General features: G+C 34.2%; 2 protein-coding genes across 6 annotated transcripts; one reads left to right on the forward strand and one right to left on the reverse strand.

Annotated features, from left to right (window-relative positions):
* The first annotated feature begins 8,746 nt into the window (after positions 1-8,746).
* Positions 8,747-11,221, forward strand: LOC107823043 (mitochondrial phosphate carrier protein 3, mitochondrial). The gene is made up of 7 exons (XM_075250810.1): positions 8,747-9,321; positions 9,382-9,397; positions 9,638-9,999; positions 10,086-10,129; positions 10,432-10,646; positions 10,723-10,847; positions 10,962-11,221. Exons 1-7 carry the CDS (start codon positions 9,056-9,058, stop codon positions 10,999-11,001), a joined length of 1,068 nt encoding a protein of 355 aa, XP_075106911.1. The 5' UTR covers positions 8,747-9,055; the 3' UTR covers positions 11,002-11,221.
* A 124-nt stretch (positions 11,222-11,345) lies between these two features.
* On the reverse strand, positions 11,346-19,775 carry LOC107823040 (uncharacterized). 5 transcript variants are annotated; one of them, XM_016649627.2, is made up of 14 exons: positions 19,572-19,770; positions 19,407-19,464; positions 19,232-19,324; positions 17,863-17,960; positions 16,008-16,091; positions 15,765-15,898; positions 15,468-15,540; positions 15,345-15,390; positions 14,964-15,073; positions 14,605-14,712; positions 14,490-14,533; positions 13,444-13,533; positions 11,880-12,189; positions 11,346-11,679 (listed from the first exon to the last, which is right to left on the reverse strand). In XM_016649627.2, exons 1-14 carry the CDS (start codon positions 19,638-19,640, stop codon positions 11,470-11,472), a joined length of 1,527 nt encoding a protein of 508 aa, XP_016505113.1. In that variant the 5' UTR covers positions 19,641-19,770; the 3' UTR covers positions 11,346-11,469. The 5 variants fall into 5 exon arrangements, with proteins under 5 accessions (XP_016505113.1, XP_016505112.1, XP_016505114.1 ...); XM_016649626.2 differs by having other exon boundaries at positions 19,232-19,333; XM_016649628.2 differs by having other exon boundaries at positions 13,472-13,533; positions 14,474-14,533; positions 19,232-19,333.
* Between the last annotated feature and the right edge of the window lie 5,682 nt (positions 19,776-25,457).

The following is a 25,457-nucleotide window of genomic DNA, read 5'->3' on the forward strand; positions in this document are numbered from 1 at the left end:
CCGGGTGCTTGTCTCGCTCCTAGGTTCGGGGCGTGACACCTACTGTCGTACAACAATGCCCTAGTAATTTCTCTTAATATTTTAGATTTTAAAATTAAACGTGTTTTGGTGGACCTAGGAAGTTCAGCCAATATCATTCAATGTAGATTGACCAGTCCATAGCTCATAAGGAGTGAAAAAACTGATTTAGAAGGCACGTTGTTCAATATGTAGGTTGCAGTCAATAACGCATCTCCCCAAAAGGAAATAGGTAAATTTATCATGGACCTTATCATGTCCAGTAGTATTCTATTCCTCCTTTCTACTACACCATTTTATTGAGGTGTGTAAGGAATAGTTAAATGTATGGCGATACCCTTTTCATTACATAATTCTTCAAATTCTTTTGATAGATATTCACGCCCTCTATCGATTCTTAAGGTCTTAATCCTTTTGTCTAATTGATTCTCAACTTTTTACTTTGCCTAATAGATATAATCATTACTATATAGTTTCCGCTATTATATGAAATATTCACTTTTTCAAGTCTGAATATCATGTAAATTATCAAAATATAAAAGATTTCATTGTATTTATTTTTGCAAGTAAAGAAACCACAATAATCATTATTCATTGAGATAATAGATAAAGAATATATTGTAGCAGTGATTTATTCTCATGGGCCAAATTGCATTAACACACAATTGTCTCACTTTTACATACTAGAGGCGCATGGATCAAGAAAATTAGGCTTCTATTTTATGATATTGATATTATGTGTTATTTATTTGTGGGTTCTCTTTCACGCCACCAACTTGTTATTTATATCAAATTCATCCGAAAGATAACAGTGAGAGTATAGCCAACGACACAGAAACTCAGGAAAAAATACAGAATCAATGTGTATTCATTTTGAAAGAACACACAATCACCCCTCTGATGCCAATGTTAATCTAAATTAGGGAGCAAGAACAACAAATTGTGTGTACCTTGTTACGCGCAGCAAAAATCGTTGTAATTGCTACCAAGAAAATTGCTCCCAAATCTACTTTGAATCACTAGGAAACAAAGCTAATCTTTCACCAATTAAATGTCCTAACTTGTGTGTGTTTTTCATGTAGAGATGATTAGTCAGATAGAAAATTCCTACGCTTGAGAAGTTCTGTGTTTTCTCTTTAACATAAATAGATAAAGTAATAGCAGTTAAAGGAAGATAACTCAACACGCCTTTTTGCACGTTTACTTTAGTGGGAGTTTGTGATTGCGTGGTAACTTCTCTTAATCTCTCTTACTTATCTCTCCTAACCGGATCAGATCAGTCCACATGGAGCGACCCATGACCCATAATCCAACAAAATCTATATATAAAATATATTGATACTCTTAATGGTGTGCGGCCTTTAGTAAAAATCGTACAGACTTGACCCAAGACAATACCATACTATCTTATGAGTGTCTTTGGATTGATTTAACAAATAAAAGAGACCTGATTTTGATTTGCTATCTAATTTAACTTTTGTCCACTTATATTTGACTTCTAATTAACATAATGATATAATAAAAGATTAACAAACTTATTATGCTACTCTAATAAAATATTAAATATTTATTTTTTCACCATAAAATATTAAATATTTACTTGTGTAAACAATTCATAGTATCGCCGGCCAGAATAAATAAATAAAGAATGTTATTGAGTATAGAAAATGATAAGAAAACTAAACAGAGAAGATAAAGATAGATAGTTATGATCTTCAAACATTAAGAAAATAATATCTTAATGTTGATAAATTCTTCTCAATAGTTACAATTGCTACTGCTTCACATTTTTCCTCTATTCCACATCACATTACATGCTTTGGTATCCAACATATGCTACGTGAGTCATGTCCGTAAGAAGCAATCATTGTATAGAATTAAGGTGATACACGAGGTAATATTACAAAATTTTGATTTTGCATTCTTCACAATTTTGCCAAGTGATCCACACAGTTATTACCTTGTTTCAACATGTAAACTAGAGGAATCTCAAGTTCGGACCTGAGACACCTACATTCTTCTATCACATCATGATCAGAGTGTTTCGATGATATATCTCATGCTTAATTAGTAGCATCAGAGAGCATCACTCGAGTCGGTTCAATGTTAACTCCTTCAAGTCGTAATTTTTGGTTGGGGTTAGACAACATGTATAGTGTCTGATTCCGGTATAGGAATTGATGTTGCTTTCATACTGGGTCGTCCATAAAATCCGCCTAGCCCCATTCCCTTGTCATCTTATGCAATACCTCCAAATCTGACCAATCCTTAATTAAATATGAAATTTCTATTCGTTTTGATCTTGATAAACCTAAGATGAGGGGAAGACCAACTGATGAAAATAAGTGCATCGCACTGACTTTTGAATGTGATAAACTCAGAAGTATATTTTTCAAAAGAAAAATGGAATACTTTGCCCATGAGAATAAGGCACATAAAATTCCATGATTACGAGGAAACTAGATTAATTGGGCGTTAGTTGCTAAATATGAAATGAAAAATAAATGAAGTGAAGACTCTAACAATAAGTATCGTTGGGTGTCAATAATCCTATTTATATCATGTATTGCATGTAGTAGTATTTGTCAGTTTAGTTCGTATTTCTCAAGAGTTAGATTTAAATCATGAAAACAAGATTTCTTAAGGAGTGTACATTTTTCGGTATGTCATCATTAGATATATCATCTAAAATGTTTTGTTGTTCTTACTATATTAGATTGATGTACAAACATGTAAAATCGTAGATACATTTCTATGTTGTCCGGTCCCTATTGCATAGACATAAGAGTTTGTTAGAACAACAAAACTCAACCTACAAAAAAAGTATTTAATTTTTGAACTGCAAATTTGAAATCATGAGTACTGAACTAGAAGTTAACAGAACACGAAATCATAGTTCTCAACATCTATTGGATGTTTATCTATAGTACAACGCAATTCAATTTCAAGTATTCCACCACACATATCTATAGATTTGATGATTAAGTCTTGATTTATGGCCAATATTACTGTCTCCTCTAAGTAGAGGACCACATAGCATTTTTCAGCCTTTCCTAGCTAGCTCTCAATATTTTCTTGGATAAATCAATGCAATTAGTTACAAAATCTGTTTTAACCAAGTCTTCATCTTACATTACAAATCATAATCTGAAATGGCTAAATTTACTAGGTAAGATGCATATTTTTTCTTCAATCTGGTCTGTTTATTCTGGTTAAGCCACTTATAGAGAGGAGAAAAAATAGATACAAATACCACCCCACTACAAAGGGTCGGAGAGGAAGGGTTACAAGGGATTATGGATATATGTGGAAAATTCATACCTTGATCGTCTTTTTAAGTTCTTAATATTTTGAAAGTTGTCACTTTTCCATATTTTTATGAACGATACGCGATGTTAATATTTTAGATGGCTTATAAGAGCAAGCTAATGAACGTTACGTAAGATAACCTTTGTATACGGTGAAAACCGGCATCAGAAGATGAGTGAATTAGTAAACAACATGTGTCAAAGATGACCGATCAGCATTGATTAGACCATTTTCACATCGGATACAAGCCTATGTCCGGAAAAGATTTTGATACCGGATACAAATCTGTGACCGGATAAGAAGCAATTCAAGATATGACCGTTACAGACAGAAGACTTTAATAGCCTTTTTGGCCAAGCTTCTCCAATCATAAAGGTATTTTTTTCAAAGAAAAGTGCTTTTGTTTCAAAGTTGAAGTATTTTGCCAAGTTTTTGGAAGAAGAAAAAGTGCTTTTGAAGAGAAGCAAAAGCAATTTTGGAGAATCAGAAAAAAGTAGCTTCTCTCCAAAAGCATTTTTGATAAAAATACACTTAGAAACAGTTTTTAAAAGTTTGGCCAAACACTAATTGCTGCTCAGAAGTGCTTTTCAAATTAATTAGTCAAACACAAACTACTTCTCACCAAAAGTACTTTTGAGAAAAGCAATTTTGAGAAAAAATACTTCTCAAAATAAGCTGATTTTTGTAGCTTGGCCAAACAGACTATAGGATTCCTCCCGTCTTTATTAACCTTATTATGATTATTACTTTTTATTATCTTTTATCATAGCATTGATATTGATAATAAATGGGGCGTAATAGCTCTAGTATAAATAGAGGCTTACATTCTATTGTAAACATCAAGAAATACTGATAGCAAAAGACTAGTATTCTTTCTCTCAAGCTTTACACAAGTATTGCCGAGATTTTCTAATTATTCTTGATTCCAGTGGGAACATTCTGAAGCTTAGGCTTGTCTTTTCTTCAATTCTCTTTATTTTAATCGCTTTATTCTTTATTACTTTATTTATCAGATCAATTTAATCCACGTGTCTATAAACCACTATACAAATTCAATTATACTGTTTTTACGGGGAAACAGTTTGGCACCAACCATGGGGCATAGACAATTGTGGTATTATTTTGATTTGTTCATCTTATTCTAATGTGCTTTAAAGGTTTTTTTTCAGTTTTAAGCATACTCAAGTTATGGCATTTAATGATATCAACAACTCGCTCAATATTGGAATAAACTACAACGACGAGCCCGTGGACAATCTCCATGAAACCAACATGATGGTTCAACTAGTGAAACCCGTATCGATGGGAATGAGTCAACTCCTAATTGGGTGGAAAGAAAGATTCGACATGAGAGGAGTCCTACCCCTAATAATATAGATGGTGAGCCGGTGGTTGTTACTGAGAAGATGTTGAGAGCACAATAACGAAAAATTATGTACGATTTCTCAAGACAAGACCGAATAATGTTTGAGCTTCAACAAGCAATACCGGGGGCTTCAAATAATTCAAATGGTGGAATTCGAGTCCCTCCCAGTGTCCCTATAAATCAAACGGTACTGAGAACCGGTAACATCACTTGGTGAAGTTCAGAAGAAACAACAATCAAGCAGGTGGTGCCGATAGTAGATCTGAAAATGAAAATAACGCAAACGATTCTTTCAAATCTGAACTCATGAGGTTTATGAGGGAAACAAATGCTCGAATGGATCAAAATGCTAAAAAATTTCATGATCGGATAGATTAGATTTCGGGAGCACCTCCGACCCTAAAGGGCCAGACTCAAAGAAGTATATACAGTTACCGTTGAAACCCAATGCAGCTCCGGAGTTGATTCCAAAGAGATTTAAGATACCGAATATTCCAAAATATGATGGAACATCGGATCCGCATGAGCACAGCACAACCTACACCACAACTGTGAAGGAAAATGATTTGGCTATGAGATCGAATAAGTTTTACTAAAGAAATTTGGCGAAACCCTAAAAAAAGGGGATTTAACATGGTATTCACTTTTACCTGAATACTCAATTGATTCTTTTGAAATGCTTGCAGATTCTTTCATCAAAACCCACGCTGGAACGAGGAAAGTTCAAGTTAGGAAAGCAAATATTTTCAGAATTACTCAAGGAGACTCATAGTTGTTGCGAGAGTTCGTGATAAGGTTCCAAAGAGAACGCATGTTGTTGCCAACGGTACCGGATGAATGGGCAGCAGAAGCATTTGCCAAGGGTCTTAATCCCTAAATCTTTGATGCCTCAAGGAAGTTGAATGAGCGATTGTTAGAATTTCAACCAACAACTTGGGCAGGTGTTCATAACAGGTACGAGTCAAAGATTCGCATAAAAGATGATCAGGTAATTAAATAGACATCTTCTATGACCCGGAATCAAGGTCAATTGAACTTTGATTGGAGATATTCCAGACATCGGTTTGAACCATACCCGTCAGGATCTTGTGCTGACATGAGGTAGGGGAGTACCCGAAGCGAGTCACCAGAAAGTAACTTCAATGAAAGACAATAATGTCTACAAATGTTGGGGACTGTTGCATTAGAGAAGCAGAAACCGATATAATAAGTACCGGAAGCATCTGAAGATGGCTTCGGCACAATCCGTACAGGATACCAGAGATAGCCCAAACTGGCTCTAAAATAAAGAAAGGAACTGGGGAATGCGAGATAAAGGACTAGGGACTACCAGGTCAGCCTCGAGAAAAAAGAAATGGAAGAAATCAGAATCAAGAATCAGCTAGACCCAATAAATGTCAGCCCGGTCCCAATTCTCTTGCAATGATTTTTTGTTCATTTCCTATAAACTATCGTATATACAAAATTGTAAATACTTATGTACTGTCAAGGAATGGAACGAGGCAAAACTTGCACTTTCTAAAAATATTCTTGTATACATTTGAAAATTTGAATGAACAAAATCATTCTTAATATTTGCTCATACTTAGAAGTAAAAAAGGATTACAAATCCGAACATTTGTGCCCGGATGAACATGAGACGTCCTCTTCATAAGCACTGTAAACACAAGGGCCATCTCTTATGAAGCTATTCAATCAAATGGCTAAAGGTCGGATGTCTTGTTTTCCGATCATAAAGTTAACTGGAAGCATTAAATTTTCGGACCTTATCAAAACCAGAAGTATAAAATTCATGGTCATTAATATCCTCGGTCTCAAAGGCTGGGAGGTTAGAAAAGATTTTGGGTGCAGCTTAAAACCCAAGAGTGAAAAACTCAAAAGTTCTAGGTGAGTACTAAAAATTCGAGATAAAATTTTTTGTGGTACCCCTTCAGCGCCAATCAATCATCGACGTAAGAATAATAAGTGGTGGAGTTGTCATCTGAATCCCTAAGTTCTGCACTCTTTTTTTCTTCGCCCGATTTTTGTCCCTAATTAGTTTTTCCGACAAGATTTTTAATGAGGCAGTAACGAGGATGGAAAACTTCCACTTCCCGGTCACATCACGGTGAGTAACCGAAAAGTGGGGGGACTATCTATATATGGTAAAAACCGGTCTCAGAAGATGAGTAAATTAGGAAGCAACGCATGTCAAGGATGACCAATCAACAGTGATTCAACCATATTCACATCGGATATAAATCTATGACCGGATAAGATATTAATACCAGATACAAATCTGTGGTCGGATAAGAAACAGTTCAAGATATGACCGTTACAGAAGACCCTAAGATTCCTCCCGTCTTTGTTAGCCTTTATTAGGCTTTATTACCTTTTATTACCTTTTTATTATCTTTTATTGTAGCATTAATATTTGTAATCAATGGGGCATAATAGTATAAATAGATGCTTACATTCTATTGTAAAACATTAAGAAATATTGATAGCAAAAGACTAGTATTCTTTCTCTCAAACTTTACATAAGTATTGCCGAGATTTTCTAATTATTCTTGATTCCGGTGAGAATATTCTGAAGCTTAGGTTTGTCTTTTCTTCAATTTTCTTTATTTTAATCATTTTGTTCTTCATTACTTTATTTTAACGGATCAATTTAAAAAATCATGTTAAATTTCTTAGATTCTTATTTTAATAGTACGAGAAAAACACATCTTAGTTATCATTATAGAAGTTTGAGCAAAATAATACACATACATGTATTTAGGTTTTTTAGTATAAACACGGTATGTGAGCCTAATCAACAAGTGGAAGGTTCTCTAAACTAACTTTCTAGCATGGCATTTAATAAAGGTACTTCTTTCACTCATCAAAATGGAAAAACACGCCGTCTAAAGACTATAGAGATAAGTCATTGATAAAAGCTAATGTTTCTAAATGTAGTGTTACAGATTTAAAATTGATACTCTATTCTCCTACTTATTACTATCCCGAGGAAAAGCTTATTTTGGCCAAGTTTCTAGAAAACTATAGATAACTATTATTTTTCCCCGCTGAGATGCATGGCTCTTACTAGTAGTATAATTAGTATTATTCTTGTCCATTTTTTATCTTTAGATCTTTATTATTATACTTTGTGTATTTATTTTTTCTTGTTGTTGTTATTGGTGGTTGATTTTTTTCACTGTTCCTTGAGTTGAGGGTTTATCGAAAATAATCTCTCCACCTTCACAAGGTGGGATAAGATATGCATATAAATTACCTTTCTCAGACCCTACTTGTAGAATTACACTGGATTTATTATTATTGTTGGTCGAGAGGCATGGACCTGTGAACGGTAAGAGCGAAATATAGTAGAAGAGAAGCCTTTAATGGATTGTTCTCACTCCAAATTATTTGTGGTGTAAGGTGAAATTGCAACCATTAAACTTCAATATATTCCCTTTTATAAACTATATATATCTGACTTGCACGACTTATTCATAGTTTTTAATAAAAAAATCTCATATTTCAATAGTATAATACTTGTAGTTCTTCTAATTTTATATTCCAGGTACGATTGACCAAATTCTCCTGCAAAACAGAAACGAAATTGGAACACGCTATCAGAAAGACACTTGAATGAGTATTAGTACCAAAAGTTGGGAATTTAGGAGGGAGTCTGGAGGAAGGAGAAAAGAAGTTTCGAAACTAATTAAAAAGGTTATTAGTCGTTGGTCAAATATTGGGGTCTATTACGTCCGCACATACCTTTTGGAAATTGGAAAAGTGCAAAGTTTTAGCTACTAATTAAGGCAATTCGCATTAATCACAAGGGAGGCAATTAGCATGAGTTCTCAGAATTCTTCCAAGTAGTAGTAAAGCTGTTCCTTCTAGATTTACGTTGACTATTCTAATTAGAATAAAATTTAATAGTATGATTCTCTTGCCATAACCTGAATTACCAATGACTTTGCGTAATCGGTTACTTTGCAACTGGCCTAAATTAAAACTCAAAAAAAGAAAAGAGAAGCCAAATATGTCCCTGGCTCTATATATCCCTTTGTGTTCTTTCCCCATTAAATAGGGCCTCCAAACCAGAAAAATAAAATGACAACCAGGTCTTTCCTCCTGTTTACTATTTGAAGAAAAAAGTTTTGAAAATTAAAAAGACAAAAGCAATGAAAGAAAGGTCAATGCTTCAATAAAATTCAACGCAGACCAACCTTTGATTTATAAATTGGTCCAAAAGCCACGCTAAAAAAGCCAATTACAATAACAGCTAGCCTTGCATAAAACGTAGCCATCTTCGACTCTTCTCCTTCGTTGGAGAGTTAATTTCATTTCCATTCTCTCACACATTACTCTGATCCAAAGTTCTTTTGAGCAATGGCGTTTCCAGATAGCTCGACTCGAAAATCTTTGATCCCCAGTTTTCTTTACAGGGGACGTTCTTCTAATCTCACTACTTTGGATCATCATGGCAAAATAGATAGCTCATCTCAGCCGTCCATTTTTCCGTCATCATCAACCAAGAATTTCTTGGTTGCGGCACCAAAGGAGGGTTCGGGTTCAGGGTATAAAGTAGAAATGTATACACCGGCGTTTTACGCTGCCAGTACAATCGGTGGTATTCTGAGCTGCACCATTAAAACGTGAAAGTGAAAATTCAGTTCTTACAGTCCTACTGGTTTCAAAAAAGGACTATGAAGCAGATGCTTTATTCTATTAGCAATTAATCTTTATAATAAATATTGATAAACTCCCTCTGCACCAGTTTATGTAATTTGTTTTTTTGTCCATTCAAAAAGAATCACCCCTCTCTAAATTTGAAAATAATCTAACTTAAATTTTTAATTTTATCCTTTTTATAGCCACACCTTTAGACTCTTAACCTTATCGTTGAAAAAAACGATCATGAAAAGCTGATGCTTAGACTTTGCATTAAATTGACTTGTTTGATTTTGTCAGATTGATCCTGCAAAGTACAAGAGCATTTCCTCTGGTTTCGGAGTTCTGCTTAAAGAGCAGGGTATTAGAGGTTTCTTTAGGGGTTGGGCACCTACTTTACTTGGTTACAGCGCACAGGGAGCATGCAAATATGGATTGTACGAATATTTCAAGAAGTACTACTCAGACGTTGCTGGCCCTGAGAATGCCGTCAAGTACAAGACTTTGATATATCTAGCTGGTTCTGCTTCTGCTGAAGTTATTGCTGATGTTGCACTCTGCCCATTTGAGGCTGTCAAAGTTCGTGTCCAAACTCAACCTGGTTTTGCCAGAGGCTTGTCTGATGGACTTCCCAAATTTGTCAAAGCTGAAGGCGCTGCTGGGTATATGCTTGTTCTATTATATAACTTGTTAATTTTTTTGTTGTGGGGTTTGATCAATATTGAGTGCCTTTGAATTTTTCTTACAGGCTTTATAAGGGGATTGTTCCTCTCTGGGGACGACAAATTCCATGTAAGCATACATATATATATATATGTTCTCTGAATTTTCCATCAATTATGGTTTTAATTAGTTTTCCTATTTATTGGAAAAACAATCTGTATAACTTTAATAAACATTAGTAATTGGTAACCTAGTAAAAGTGGTAACTGACTTACTATCATAGGATAATAGTGTAAATAAATATATCTCAAATTCTTAACCTTATATTGGTTGAAGTGCGTGGCATCTGTTTGCTCTTTATTGAATGTTCCATTGCTGTGGAAAATGGAAACTGCATAGGTTGACTGAGTCCAACATGGGTTATTTTACAGACACGATGATGAAGTTTGCATCATTTGAAACCATAGTGGAACAACTCTATAAACATGTCATTCCGACACCAAAAGACCAGTGCAGCAATACTACACAGCTTGGTGTGAGTTTTGCTGGTGGATATTTGGCTGGTATTCTCTGCGCTGTTGTATCACACCCTGCTGATAACCTAGTTTCTTTCCTCAACAATGCCAAGGGAGCAACTGTTGGCGATGTGAGCATACATTAAACTGAATCCTCTATACTAATATTTTGTTGCAATATGCCTAACAATTTTTCCCTTTTGTCAGGCTGTGAATAAGCTAGGCCTATGGGGTATCTGTACTCGTGGTCTTCCCCTTCGTATATTCATGATTGGCACACTCACTGGAGCACAATGGGGAATCTATGATTCTTTCAAAGTTTTCGTTGGCCTGTAGGCTTCTTCTTCCTTATCTTTCATTTGCTATTGTTGAATCAAGCAAGAGATAATCTTGTGATGTAGTATTTATAATATCTTGAACTGATGCTTAGATTCCTCACCTTGCAGGCCAACCACCGGTGGTGTGGCTCCTCCTGCCCACAAGTGAACCTGATATCTTCTTGTTTTCCTCTAGTACTAGAAAGATATAAGGTAGCATTAGTTTTGCATTCTTTCAAGGTGTGCAGTTACATCCCTATCTTTCGAAGGATACATCACTGGGCTTCATTGGACTTGAAGTACCACCTTAGTCTGTAACCACGATTTTTGGACTTTAAATAATGTCAAATTTATAATGAGAAATATGTTGCTTCTCCACTTCACAATTATCATGGTTCTCATGTGATGAGATGATATTCCTTATCTCGATTCATTATACATTGTGTATCCAACACCACAAACGAAAGACCTTCACGAAAAACCAGCAACCAGATGATAAGAGTATACACAATATTTTTCAAGGCAAACACGACAACTGTTTTTATTGGATCAAGCTATTTCCTTACACTTAACAGCTTTTCCTGCAACTGATAATACATTCTACTGGAAAAAATACATGACTTCCGCTAACAAAATTCTAGGTATCATCCTCGCCAATGTTTAATGGATATATGGTATCAAAGACGATCCTTGCAAAGACATGTCGAACTTCCTGTAGGCTACCCAAAGCTAACAACTCATAGTCTATCTTGCTACCTTGCTTAGCTACAAATCCCTTCTCCTTTCCCATTCTAACGCATTGGAAAACCTTGCACGTTGTTAAATACAGTGCTAGTGGAATAAATACCTGCAAAAGAATGAAAAAGGAGAGATTAACTTGCCTCTTTTCTTTGGCAGATAATATCAACTTTCTTTTAGTTTATAGCTGTATGCCAAAAATATGAAGAGACATTCAATACAAGGTCAAACAACCAGGACAGGAAAGAAAGGTCTAGTCTCGAAGAATAGCAAATCAAGAACGAAAGAATATTAGGGAAATCAGCTTACTAGATCTGAGTACGGCGCTTTAGGGTAGTTGGTCATTGCTCGTGAGACAAAATACTCATCTGTCATATTAGTTAATGCCCTTTGAACAGAAGTTGCCAGTTCCACAACTTCCTCTTTCAAAGCTGCCAAGTCCAGATCCTGAGACTCCAACTCATGAAAGCTTCCATCATGTTGTGTGGAGATCCTTTTAGCTATACTTAAAGCTTCTGACAGATCGCCTCCGTTATGGATACCAAGGCCAAATGCTGCAACCACCAAAGGGTCCCTTGGCTGATCTGAGATTGCTTTATGGAAAGCCAAAATTGCAACCCTAGAACATAAAGAATTCAGATAAGCTTGGCTAATTGATCCAACAAGGACATTAGCTTCTTAGCATTTTGATGCAATTTGAATTTGAAAAGAGGATTCTGCATCTACATTTTTGGGAACAAAACTGAAAGAGAAAAATGTGTATGAAAAACTTTTTGGCATGTTAACATACACCTTCACCCAATTACTCACATTCTTTTAGAATTATTAGTTCTTCGGCTAGGAATCATGAATGACAGAGAGAATATATGCACATAACTAGGCAGACTTCAGTTGCAATTACTGATCAAAGAAAAAGTGCAGATTGTGCAGCTCCAATCACTTGAAATTATAGGTATGTAAAGCAAGATGAGTTAGCTCCAAACATACAATAGAATTTGTCACTTTGAGGCCAACAAATGCGCCAGATTTCTCAGTAAGATTGTTCACTTGCATGTTCTCAATTACAACAATGACAACAACTACACCTTAGACCCAAACAAGTAGGTCTCGCCTTATACAAATCCTCACTAACCATGTTTCTCCATTTAAATTCATCTCAGGCAAACATCATACAAAACAAAAAAAAGTAAAAGTAAAAAGCACTAAAAGTTCTCTATATTTGCTAAGGGCATAAGAATCTCTAATAAGGCTAAAAAACTCCAAGAAAGCATAGGTCTTAGCAGTAAACATACTAACATTATTAAAACATATTATAAAAAAATCTGTACTTGCAAATTTTCAATTACTTGCCAAAAATATTGTTTGCTTGCATTTATCTGACTGAGAAATCTGTTGAAAGAATTACACTGAAGAACCCGAGGGTTTGCTATTCTATCATATATGGAACATTTGCACATTTGGACCAGTAAACAAGCCCAGTCAAACTGACTGGGAGAATCGCGTAGGACATTTTAGATATTAAAAAGTTAAGAGCAGCAACTTCTGTCAAAATTATTTTTTTAGGGGTGCATAGATTTTTTGATGAAGTCAAACATCACACACAAACATATTTGATTTGTCATTTAGGTTCCCATTTCTATCTAGTATTTACAATGGTCCTTTATATACATATATGAGAATTTTGTTCTTCAGTTTTCCTTTCAGTCTAGTAATACCTTTAACAGTCCTTTAACCAACTTTTTAGAGGAAAGGTCCTGGTGCCAGACACAAGAGAATTATCATGCAGAAATAGGAATAATACTACGCAATCCAGTGAATATCCCATAAACTGAAAATGAAATTGATTCATAGAACAACTTACAAACCATCTTACTTGCTGAAGCCTGTGCAAAGAATCTTACCATAAGCTACTGTGGCATGGCCTATCAGGGGCCAGTAACTTATCGAGGTTGGAAAACAGAGACTGCAAAGGAAGCAGAAACAAGTTAATCATTATAGCTTTGACTTCTTACTCATCAAACCAAAATCAACATAAAATGGGTTCAAGAGATGAGATATGCAAAATTTCTAGCATGTCAAAACTTGCATTTGACAACTAAAGGAGATATGTGACGATTATATTCATGGTATTAAAACGGTCCATCAACAAAAAGATAGGGAATCAGAATAGAATCCGCATTTGGATGTTGGTAATTGATGATTGCACAAATAGGATGCTAGAGAAACCATGATTTATCTTCATTGTAGTATAGGCCATCTAATGCAAAAGAAAAAAATAAAAATAAGCAGGACCACATGTATATTCTAAGAATGCACATGCACTAGATTTGGTATTGCTGTCTTAAAAATTACTTAATAATCACGCATAACAATGTAATCTTTATGGCACATTAAGACAATCATGAGCAACTCTTTGCTAAATTTAAAAATTATTGCTTCTTCAGCCAGTGCTATTCTCAAATTCATTATTTGCATTTACAAGAGCATTGATTCTAATGAAAATGGTCCCAGTATGAGATCAACAACCTAATGATTCTCCTTTAGATCAACACCAAGTTAATTGCAAACCGACAAAAACTGTAGTTTCTTGTTTTCTTTTCTCTTATTGGCTGCTTTAGGAGAATTTGAGTCTGTGATCATCAGATTTTCATTGAATGTTATGGTCCAAAATCCACCATGTCACGGCGTTAATCACTTTTTAGCCAATAATGCAGCTATGACTAAGCATAATAACTTATAACCACCTATGTTTCCCATCACCTCAAGGCCAATATGTACTACTTTTTGAGGGGAAAATTTTTTCACCCCCATGTACCTTATCGAGGACAAGAGTCTATGGTGGACCCAAAAAAGAAGAAATGAAACACCTAGCATTCCGAGCAAGATTTATACAAAAGAATTACCAAAAGCATGTTAGACCTCTTATCGCGTCTTCTAAAACCGTAACGAACAAAATATGCTGCCTGCAAATTAAGCTATATCAGAAATAATTAAGTTAACCATAAGGTGCAACAGAGATTCAGAATACATTAACCTGAACTGGCAAAAGTATTTCTAGAAAACCAAATTTCCACAACAATCTTAGTGAAGCCTCAGCAGAGCCATAAGCTAACATGTAATTCATTTCCATGAGGAGCCTTCCCTGAAAAAAATAAAGCCGAATAGAACATTTTGAAGTAGTTTTAGTGCTTTGATTAATCAAAATAATAGGTCTAGTGCTTTGTTGGTAGACCAACATACATAAGGTATCCATATAAACATTACACGCAAAAATATAAAACATATATATATATATATATATATATATATATATATATATATATATATATATATATATATATATATAGAGAGAGAGAGAGAGAGAGAGAGAGAGAGAGAGAGAGATCCAAGTACCCTATCAAGCCTCAGGACTGAAGATGATAAGTTTTTGATAGAAAGAGCTGTCTCCCTTCCAAATCGAAATCCTAGTCTGGCAGCAATTCTAATTGCACGAAGGATTCGAGCTGCAAAAGTAAAGTAAAGATATTTTTGTTACATAACAAATATAAGTTAAACAATTACAATAAAGCGATGAAGTTGCTTTAGAAGAAAGAAAAAGAGCAAAGAAGTTGGCAATTTTAAGCACTCTTGTGTATAGTAAATAGAGAGAGCAAGTCATTCAAGCAAGATTATACACAAAAGCCGCTAAATGCCCGAACAGATACAGAGGACTTAACTATCTATCATTTAAGAGTCAAACTTCACTAAAGGAACGGGGAATGAAAGGGAACTCACCACAATCCTCTATGAGTGAGAAACTAGCAGGACCGATTGTTCGTACCTGTAGCACAAGTGATCAGATCAGAATGGAGAGGAGTTAGGGTAACAATTAGACCTCATCAAAGTTTATATGCACACTTTAGCTTTCCTGATATCATCCACTCCTCCCATGTAATCATAGACGAATTTTGAATAAGGGTCAAACATCAACCTGAGCAACAACAAAGAGGATAATTTACAATCGCCAGTAGACAATATGAGGTTTCAGGAGTTTTTAGATAAAGTTTAAAAGTCTACTGAAACATCTCCAACCCATAATAAACTACGTATAAAAACCAAAAAATTCAGTACAGCACAACATTAATGGAAGTGGTTGGCCAATGTGGGACAATGATAAATGCAAAGTCAAGAAGGTACTAGGATCAGATATGCAACCCATTTATTGTAAAATCTCTATGCAAACAATTTCTCCATCGAAAGTGGTCCTTCTCATCACAGTCAACTGGCTTCTCAAAAGATAAACTCAAGCCCCTCTCAGACCTTATTCCTGAGGTGTGAAAGCTTGAAACCTAATTAATAAAAATAAGATGTGTGTCATAAGCAAATAATATTAATTTGGAGAGCGCATAATGATCTTTGCATCTAGATTGGAGAAAAGTGAAAAAGATCATGGCAAACCTCCACAACTTCATTATCAACATGCACATGGCAGATCGGAAACCGTCTTCCAACTATCTCACAACGTGAAAATGTTCTCCTCACCTGCAAATACAATTGATAATAATAATAGGCCGTTAAGGTCAAATGTATATTTGCCACGGCCACGGATATAAATTATTCATGTATTTTCAATATATAGAAATAAGATTTTAAAATAAAACATGAATAATAATAATATCTTACTAATTAAAAAAAATAACATGAACAATGATATCCTATTCTCACATTTTTCTAACAAATATTGCAAGAAGAAGAATACTTGGAAAAGGAGAAAAGAAGAAGCTAGAAGACAAAAAAGGAAGAAAGACACTTTGGCCAATATAACTCTCATATTGGCCAAAACATCTTGAAAGATTTCCAGCTCTGAAGAAAAGTGTCATCTTTGGTCAATATATCATGTGCGGAATGGGAGAGAGAAGCCACATTGGCCAATATAGATTCCATATTGATATATCTCATTTTGGCCAAAGTGGGAAGTAACCAAGACCCATTTGTTGCTATAAAGAACAAGCTCACTTTGTAAAAGAATCAAGTCTTTTTGGCAAAACACAAGAACTAGTCTCGGTCTCTTTCTTGGCTTTTTCTTGTAGCAGAAATATTTCTTTATTCTTTTAAATATTTTTAGTCTTTTAAATTCCTACTTCGCTTTTCTTACTTCATAGTTCATACTGGAGTTAATAACATTTACCTCAGTTATAATACAAGCTTGATCTGAAATTTCCATATTGTGCTGGAATGGTTGTTTTTATTTAAGTTTAAATATTACATCTATCTATAAGTTATTCTTATATTAATTTTGTAATTTTCACGTAAGCAAACAAAATATATGATAACTAATGGGTAGTGGATTGAGAATAATTTTTATTAATCTACCATTCCAAGCCTGTAATCTTGCTTACTTCCGTTTTAATTCCCATGGAGGAATTGTTGCAGAAAAAATTATTGATTTATAGTAAAAATAATTGCAAGAGGTTTACTAGCTTTCAACACAATTCTGGATAGAAAATTATTTTGGTTTAATCATCAGTAGTAATATATCATATAGTTTACATAGCCTCATGGAGTGTTATTAATTAATTATTTCTTAGTGAGAAAATTATAGTTGTTTTAGCAACAAGCAATTATTCTTAAGAGAAATACAAGTCGAAGTTGAGATTTTATTATAATATTTTTATCAAGTGAATTAAGTGATTCGTAACTCGAGCTATAACACAGCGATGTGTCAATCCCACGTTGAAAGAAAAAGAAAGTTCAGCTTATATTTCTTTTTTAATTGTAAAGTTTCACCTAATATATAATGGCATTGATGTTACCATCGCACGTTACAGGAGAACAAAGTTCAGCTAATAAAACTAATGCCTTCACAATTGTCTCTAATTTGTAATACACCAAAGACAATTTTCCAAGCAGCTGAATACTCAATAAAGATTTAAACATAAAACCATTAAGGTATATTTCCCGTTAAATCAGGCGACGCATCCGAACTTGTGTGTTTTAAATTCCTTCAACTGCCGAGCTGAGATTACACTCTGAGTGGGACAGAATGGAAGGAATGGTTGCGGAGATAATAGTGAGAAAATTAATTAAATAAGCTCCATAACATTATATGAGCTTCACAGCAAGAAGCAAGGACAACGCATAGTAGGAAGGGGCTTTGAAGTTGTTGGGGTAGGTTTTTAGGCAGTAAAGATATCTATAGTGTTACTATCTACTATGAAATCTTGTCGAAGATGATTCACAACAAAATCTACCATGTCCCTAGCACTGCACATGCAGAAGAACGACCAGTACACAATTGAGACCCAAGACTAACCTCTTTAAGTTCAGCTGTAGTTATAATGTCAAAGTCTTTGGGTGTTCGTTTTAAAATAAGATCCCGAACACAGCCCCCCACAAGGTAAACTTCAAATCCTACAAGATAGATGGAAAGAATTTTACATGGAATCGGAATTCTGAGAAGACATTGAACTGATGACACGTGGAAAAGAGAACACTAAGAGATTACTCGCACCCCGTAGAGCTAAAGCATTAGACAACAATTTATCAAGTAAATAGGAAAACTTCACCACAAAATCAATATCTAATAGTTATCCACCATCAGCTGCACGTTATGCTACAATAATTATCCACAATATAATCATTACTAGCTCTAGATGATTGGGCTCCTAACCATCTTACATCTTGAGCAATAAGAATTGAAAGACCAAGAAGCAATTACATATGGAGTATTACATCACTTTTTTTGGGGGGGGAATATTATGCCAAGTATTTGGTAGCTGTTAAATGGGGAAACTCTAGGTCTCAGTGGTTGCAGTTCCTCTCTGTTTTTTATTGCTCCATGAGTGCTCCAGGATTCGTTCATCATGTTTTTACTGTAAAGGAGTTTGGAAATTTGGATCTTCAAACAAGCCTTTGTTTAAAGAATAAAGAGAAATCTCTTCACAGGGACTAATTGAAGGTCCCCTGTTTGGGTGTGCGGGTAGCGGATTTCTTTTATGGGGAGCCTGATTCTACTCCTGTGAAGTTACACATCTCTTGTCAATAACCTAGGCAACGAAAAGGGGTATGATACTTCAACTAGAGGAACTACCAGTTGGTTCACCAAACCCTGACCTAGCGTCACATTCCCTAGATCCGAAGGAATCCAATGCACATGGTAGATGATTCATTGCTAAACACAGAAAAATAGGCAACAGGAAAGTTTTTAAATAAAAATAGAAATCAATCCCATCATAGTTATCACCTAAAGCAGCTCGAAAAATTTTAACATAATAATAATCCACGTCCCAAATGGCAAATCCTACATACATTGCATTTCTCTTAAAAGAAGCATGGACCTCAAGTATGTAATCATAAATAAGGAATAAACACCGACACCCTTGAGGAACTCTCAGGCAAAGCTTAAACCCTCCTTTATTCTTGTTTTACACATGTTTATCGCCATAAATATTCACCTTTCACTCTTTGCATTACTGCTGATGACAGTAAAGGACAAAGCAGAGTAACATGAACAATGAAGACTAGTCCCATTCATTACATTTGCCCAAATAGCTAACAAGCAATTAATTTCCATAGCTAGAACAAGTACTACCAACCAATCTTTATAATTTAATAATCCAAAACAAAATTAAACTAAAAACATAAAAGCAACAAATTGTAATCAAGTGCGCATTATTTAGTACCTTTACTTTTGAGACCATTAAGAACAACTCTTGTAGGCTTTGCGATCATCGAACTGCTAATTCCTAATTCCTTGGAATTGAACCTCTTCCATTCTGCTGGTTCTGTAATGCCACTAGGATGTTATCGCCTTTTTTTGAGTTTAATAAGAATTTAAATTTGTCGAAATTCAACTACCTTTGCCACTGTCGGTCTCTTCAATTGCTTCAATTGCTGCGGCACAGCTAATAAATACCTGCAGAAAGAATTAAAGAGTGCTTCAAATGATATTCCAACTCTACAATAAATAAACGAAAATAGGCATGTGCATTTTCATGAGTAAAGAAAGAACAAAAGAGGCACCTTTCGCATGCCATGAGAGAGGGGAAAATGCGGACGACAAGAAAATGCGAAACCACTGGAAATGGCCATGGTTCGTTCTAAAGCTATGTTTCTGCAACAATGAACTTGGGGTTTTCATAGGGTTTTAGCACAAGAGAAGAAGCGGTGATGATTTTGGAATCGGGTTGGGCTTGGTCTTATTCAAATGAAAAAATGTAATGGTATAACAACCTATTAAGAGAATTGGCATAAAAAAGCCCTAGTTTTAGATATTGGCACCCTATAGTCCAATTTTAAGTTTTTCATTCTTTTAATTGGTATATAATAGCCAAATTTATTTTTATTCAAAATCAAAAGTAACGTTCAGCACATCCCCTCTCTCCTTCTTTAACGCTATTCTTCTCTATCTTCCCCAAATTTTATATTTTTTAAATCTCCCAAATCTCTCTATTTTTCTTCGATGAATACTCTCTTATGGTTTGTTCTTAATCTTTTTCTTAACTATTTCACTAAATTAAGAGTTTTTTGTAGAATTTCGACGATAAAATCAGCATTCTTGTCAAGTTGAAAAATGGGTAAAAATTCAACCGCTGAGAAATTAAAATTTAAAGCAACAATGGTCAAATCTTCATCTCTTCATGTTGATTATGACTTTGAATTCGAAGTTACGGTGTTAAAGGGGTCGAATTTATCACATGCAATAGCCGTTCGAAGGACAACCCAAAGAAAAAATGGGTTGATGCAATGTATACAAAAGACAAAGGAAAAAAATCACAAATGCATCTTGTATCAACAAAATATTGTTGTTAAACCCAAAAAGAGAAAGCGCGTTAGCACGGAGGAAGTTCAATGTGATAAACATCTTTTGAAGGTATTTTTTAATCTCAATTGATTTAATGTATTTTATCCGATTTATCCTTTACATAATGTTAGCTATAGTTCTTTTCTTTGTTGGGTGTCGCTTGAAGAATTAGGTCGGGATCGTTTCTACTGCTTAAATAAAGTTATCAGCTAAAGTTGTGATTTCGTGCAAAGCGTATTTGAGGATTAGCATCCTTGCTTAATGTATACTTAGATGTTATATGAATATAGAAGTTGAAATAAATGGTTGGGCACCATTTTTTTGCTACCAATTCTTGTTAATTCTTTTGAATTTTCAGTAAGAATAGAAAAATTAGATTTTTCCTTACTAGTACTTGAGTGAATGTTATACCTTTCGCATAGTTAGCTTCATATCGTGTTTACATAATGGCTTTGGGTGTTTTAGTTTCATATCGTGGTCTAGGAATTGACAAATAATCAACTTATATTGCCCACCTTGTTCAGAGTGAATTTTAAAACTAAACTTTCCTCTTTTCCTTTCATGTTTAATACAAAATATTTATGTATTGATAGAACCCCCATACTTAACTGTATATTTTTCTTAAATCCTTTTTTATTTAGTATTAGTATCTTTTCTTTTATATTTGAATTCTGTTTAAATGCAGCAGCTTTGAGATTTATGAAAAGGTATTGAATTATCCTTTCTGAAGACGTGTAGTTGCAGAGAATTTAATGATGTTCACTTTCTACATATATGGCTTAGTATAATTAATATTTTTTTAATGTAGAAATGAGATTTTATGTCGCATTGGATACAAAATTATCCACTTCTCGTTGGAGCTCATATATCAATGTTGAGGTTGTTGATGAGTTAAAGTTGAAATTGACGGATGAGCATATTCAAATATTTATGAAAAATTATTTCGGCTATTTTCTCGATTTGCCTCCTGTTATGGTTCAGAATCAAGTCATACTATTCTTAATGCCAAAGGTTGTTTCGAGATAGTGATCATAAGTTTTACGTCAAGATCAATCATAGTACCCTTGTGTTTTGGGATTAGAGAATTTACAATTATATTTGGTCTAAGGTGTGTTGGTGAATGTCAGAAAGATTTTCCTACGTTTGATGGTGGTGATTATCCGATTCAAAGGGAGTCTCAAATTGTTATACTTGAACAAACTGTTGTGCAAAAAGTTCTTGAGGTGCCAAATTACCCAATGCCAAAACCATCCCCAAGAATAAGACATATTGGAAAATATAAAAAGTCTCCATATATGTCACTTCATTCAGGAGATTGCAGTTATGCAGTACAAGTGCCTAAGTAATATTTTAACCTTAAGCATCCTTTTAACGTTGATATTGGGGTTGAACCTGATCTTGCCTTGCGTTGGGCTTTTGGTCAATTTGTCGATGCGGGGACGTATAAGAAACCCAAGTAAGCTGATTTTTAATATTTAGCTTAAATTTTATTATTTTAATAATTTATTTATTTATTGATATGTATTTTTTTATTTTTCTTGAGTGGGTGCGATCTATAAAAAGGGAAAAGATCGGATTCAGCTTTATGTCTTTGAAGATCATCATTTTGTCAAGAAAGAATGGTTTCACACTTTGAATTACAGTGGTCGAGCTTTGGACGACACAATATGATTTGTGTACTCCTTGTACATTAGATTATATCATTGTATATATGTATATATATGAAGTTAAATCACAATGTATGTTCTGTTATACATGTTAATTTTAAACTAACATGTATAACGCCATGTATATTATATAATGACTTATATAACTAACATGTATAACTCTATGCATATCTGTAATTAATAGTATTGTTGTCGTTTTACAACCATATGTACATCATGAAATTAATTGTGTAACTGACATGTATAATGCTATACATATCATAAACTAACTTGTATATCAGTATGTTCTAGTGATCCCTCACTTAATTGTCTTACTACCGTGGATTATTTGAGTGGTTACACTTTGGATAACTACTGTATGTTTTATGCTTATGGTGAATATCAAGCTTACAAAGTTAATTTTTCTATTTTTGATTTTAAGGAGCTGAGATATCACATGAACTAAATTGATAACATCTCTCCTTACATTAGGTAATGCACAGTATGATAGGCTGAATTTGTGGTATAATTGAAGATTATCTGCGTGCCTCCTTATGCCAAAGTAATCACTCTAGAGTCATTCTTTTGTGCGGATGTATGTTCCGTTGTCTAGTGAAAAATTCTGATATTTTTATCCCATTGTGTATAATACTTATTATATCGATGTCTCCGGAGGGAAGTTTTAGAATCTTGATTTTTTGCTAGTTATGCATGCCCTTATTTGGTGTTTTACTTTGTGATGCATTACAAATTAAAGTTTCTGCAATTTGATACCTATGTTTTCTAGTATTATTTTTTAGATAACTCTATGTATATATGTAACTAATAGTAGTATTGTCATTTATAACCACATATACATCATAAAATTAATTGTATAACTGACTTGAATAATTATATGTATATTAAAACACTCAACGGTATGGATATTGTGTATATCTACATGTATATTAAACACAAAATTTTTTAACTACATGTATGTCTTGTATGTTGATGTATTTCTCATGTATTGACATGTATATTTCTGAAATGTATATCCTGACATGTATATCTAATAGTAAAACACATAACTATATGTTTATATTCATTTATTTCGTGTATATCAAGACATTAATTGTATATCATATAATATTTAACTTGAAACACATCTGTCTTTGCTTACGTACTTAGTTTTTTTAAAAAATATTTACTTGTTATATTTATTGAATGAAATATATTTTTTTTTTGTGGCAGCATATTGATGTCATCTTCTACTATATAAGGAAAAAAATAAAGTATGATGCTAACATTCCAAAGTCCTTCACCACAACAAATTTTTTATTTTGTGTTAAGGGAAAATCATTGTATGATCAATTTCTTGCGAGCAATAGGGACTATGATGTCATCCCTAAAGATCATGAAATAGCTGAGTATATGTGAGGCTCATACATGCCTTGCAATGTTCCGTGGCACACCGTCGATCATGTACTAATTCCTATAGGCTTGAGGATGAATGGCATTGAATTTTGGGTTTGTTGACTTTTAAGGATAGGTGCATACACGTGTATGATTCCATCAGTGGAGCGAGACATGATGTTAAAATTCGCGAGGCTGTTGAACCATATGCAGTGTTGATTGCTCATTTCTTGGCTAGTACAGGCTTGCTCGTTTCTTATCTAGTACATGCTTTTACAGGAAGAGACATGATATTGATTTGACCAATGAACTCTACAGAGACAGACCACTTGCTAATCCGTTAGCTATTCACATGATTGATGATTTGCCACAACAAGAACACGCGTATGTTAAGTTTCAATCTATTTTATTTCTGAAAATAATAATATATTATAAAAGGGTGTTGAATCCTGCTAACTTCTCTTCACTCTGTTTAGTGATTGTGGTGTATATATGGCATCTTTTTGTCACGACCCGAAATTCCCACCTTCGGACCGTGATGGCGCCTAACATTTCACTTGCTAGGCAAGCCAACGTTAGAATAATATTAACCAAATTTTAAACAATCTTTACATTATTAATAATCAAGGAAACAAAAGCGGAAGCAAATTTTAAAATATAGTGAAATAATCCATAAATGCAACGGTGTCTAAATACCATCCCAGAATTGGTGTCACAAGTGCACGAGCTTCTAGAATAAATACAAATAAAAGTATGAATAAAATAAAGTTGTCTGGAAATAAGCACACAACTGAAGTAAAATAGAATGGGACTTCAGAACTGCGGACGCCATGCAGTTATACCTCAAGTCTCCTCTGAGTAGCTGAAATCCGAGCAAGTCTATGGTACGCCGCTGGGACCAACTCCAAAATCTGCACAAGAAGTGCAGAGTGTAGTATCGGTACAACCGACCCCATGTACTGGTAAGTGCTGAGCCTAACCTCGACGAAGTAGTGACGAGGCTAAGGCGGGTCACTTACATTACTTGTACGCAATATTAGTAACAACAACAATAATAGAAATAAATCAGGTAACTCATTTATAATAATTGAAGCCAACTCAGCAGTCATAACCAATTATCATTTCCATCAATTATGTTGCAGCGTGCAACCCGCTCTCACAATATATTCACATTAAATTTTGTTGCAGCGTACAACCCGCTCTCACAATATATTCACATTCAGTTCTATTGCGGCGTGCAACCCGATCCTCCAATATAGACTTTTAATAAGTCTGTTGCGGCGTGCAACTCGATCCTCTAATATAGACTTTTAATAAGTCTGTTGCGGCGTGCAACCCGATCCTCCAATATATTCATCATAATTAATTCTGTTGTGGCGTGCAACCCGCTCCTCCAACATATTCATTTACCAATTCTTATAGAAGAAATTTTTCCCATAAATACAATAATTAATATAAAATTATAAGACAACAAGCATACAATAATTATGATTTAATTATGAAACAAACAAAGGCAAATAGCAAATTATTATGGAAATCAGAGAGAGAATATGCAGTTTAATATTTAATATACTAAATGTCAAATAACAATTAAGGCACATAATTCAAATAGCATATAACAATTAATGCAGGAATTCAAGAATTAATATTTGTCAAGGAATAGGAAAGAAATAATTATTATAATAATTAATTCGTGTCTTAGAATAATTTATGATTTTCAAATAATTATGCAAATAATTAATTTGACGACGTATAGACACTCGTCACCTCGCCTATACGTCGTTCACATGCATTTCACATAACAAATAATTTAAGGGTTCTATTCCCTCAAGTCAAGGTTAACCACGACACTTACCTCGCTTTGCAAATTCCAATCAATTACTCGACCATAACTTTTCTTTTTAAATTTGTCTCCAAAAGCTTCAAATCTATTCACAAACAATTCGATATATTTAATACAAATAATAGGAATTAATTCCATATGAATTTACTAATTTTTCAGATTAAAAATATATAATTCATTAAAATATTCGACAGTGGGACCCACATATTAAATCTCGAAAAAAT

The sequence above is a fragment of the Nicotiana tabacum genome, chromosome 4, assembly GCF_000715075.1.
Source record: "Nicotiana tabacum cultivar K326 chromosome 4, ASM71507v2, whole genome shotgun sequence".
Classification (NCBI taxonomy): domain Eukaryota; kingdom Viridiplantae; phylum Streptophyta; class Magnoliopsida; order Solanales; family Solanaceae; genus Nicotiana; species Nicotiana tabacum.

Bases quoted from the DNA above. Each gene is read 5' to 3' on its own strand.
- LOC107823043 (XM_075250810.1), top strand. From the start codon at position 9,056: ATGGCGTTTCCAGATAGCTCGACTCGAAAATCTTTGATCCCCAGTTTT. The intron at 10,000-10,085 runs GTATATGCTTGT...TTTTTCTTACAG, and splicing joins AAAGCTGAAGGCGCTGCTGG to GCTTTATAAGGGGATTGTTC. The intron at 10,848-10,961 runs GTAGGCTTCTTC...CTCACCTTGCAG, and splicing joins TTCAAAGTTTTCGTTGGCCT to GCCAACCACCGGTGGTGTGG.
- LOC107823040 (XM_016649626.2), bottom strand. From the start codon at position 19,640: ATGGCCATTTCCAGTGGTTTCGCATTTTCTTGTCGTCCGCATTTTCCC. The intron at 16,092-17,862 runs GTTAGTCTTGGG...TTGTATTTGCAG, and splicing joins CTACAGCTGAACTTAAAGAG to GTGAGGAGAACATTTTCACG. The intron at 14,534-14,604 runs GTTAATGTATTC...CTTAATTTGCAG, and splicing joins AAATACTTTTGCCAGTTCAG to GCAGCATATTTTGTTCGTTA.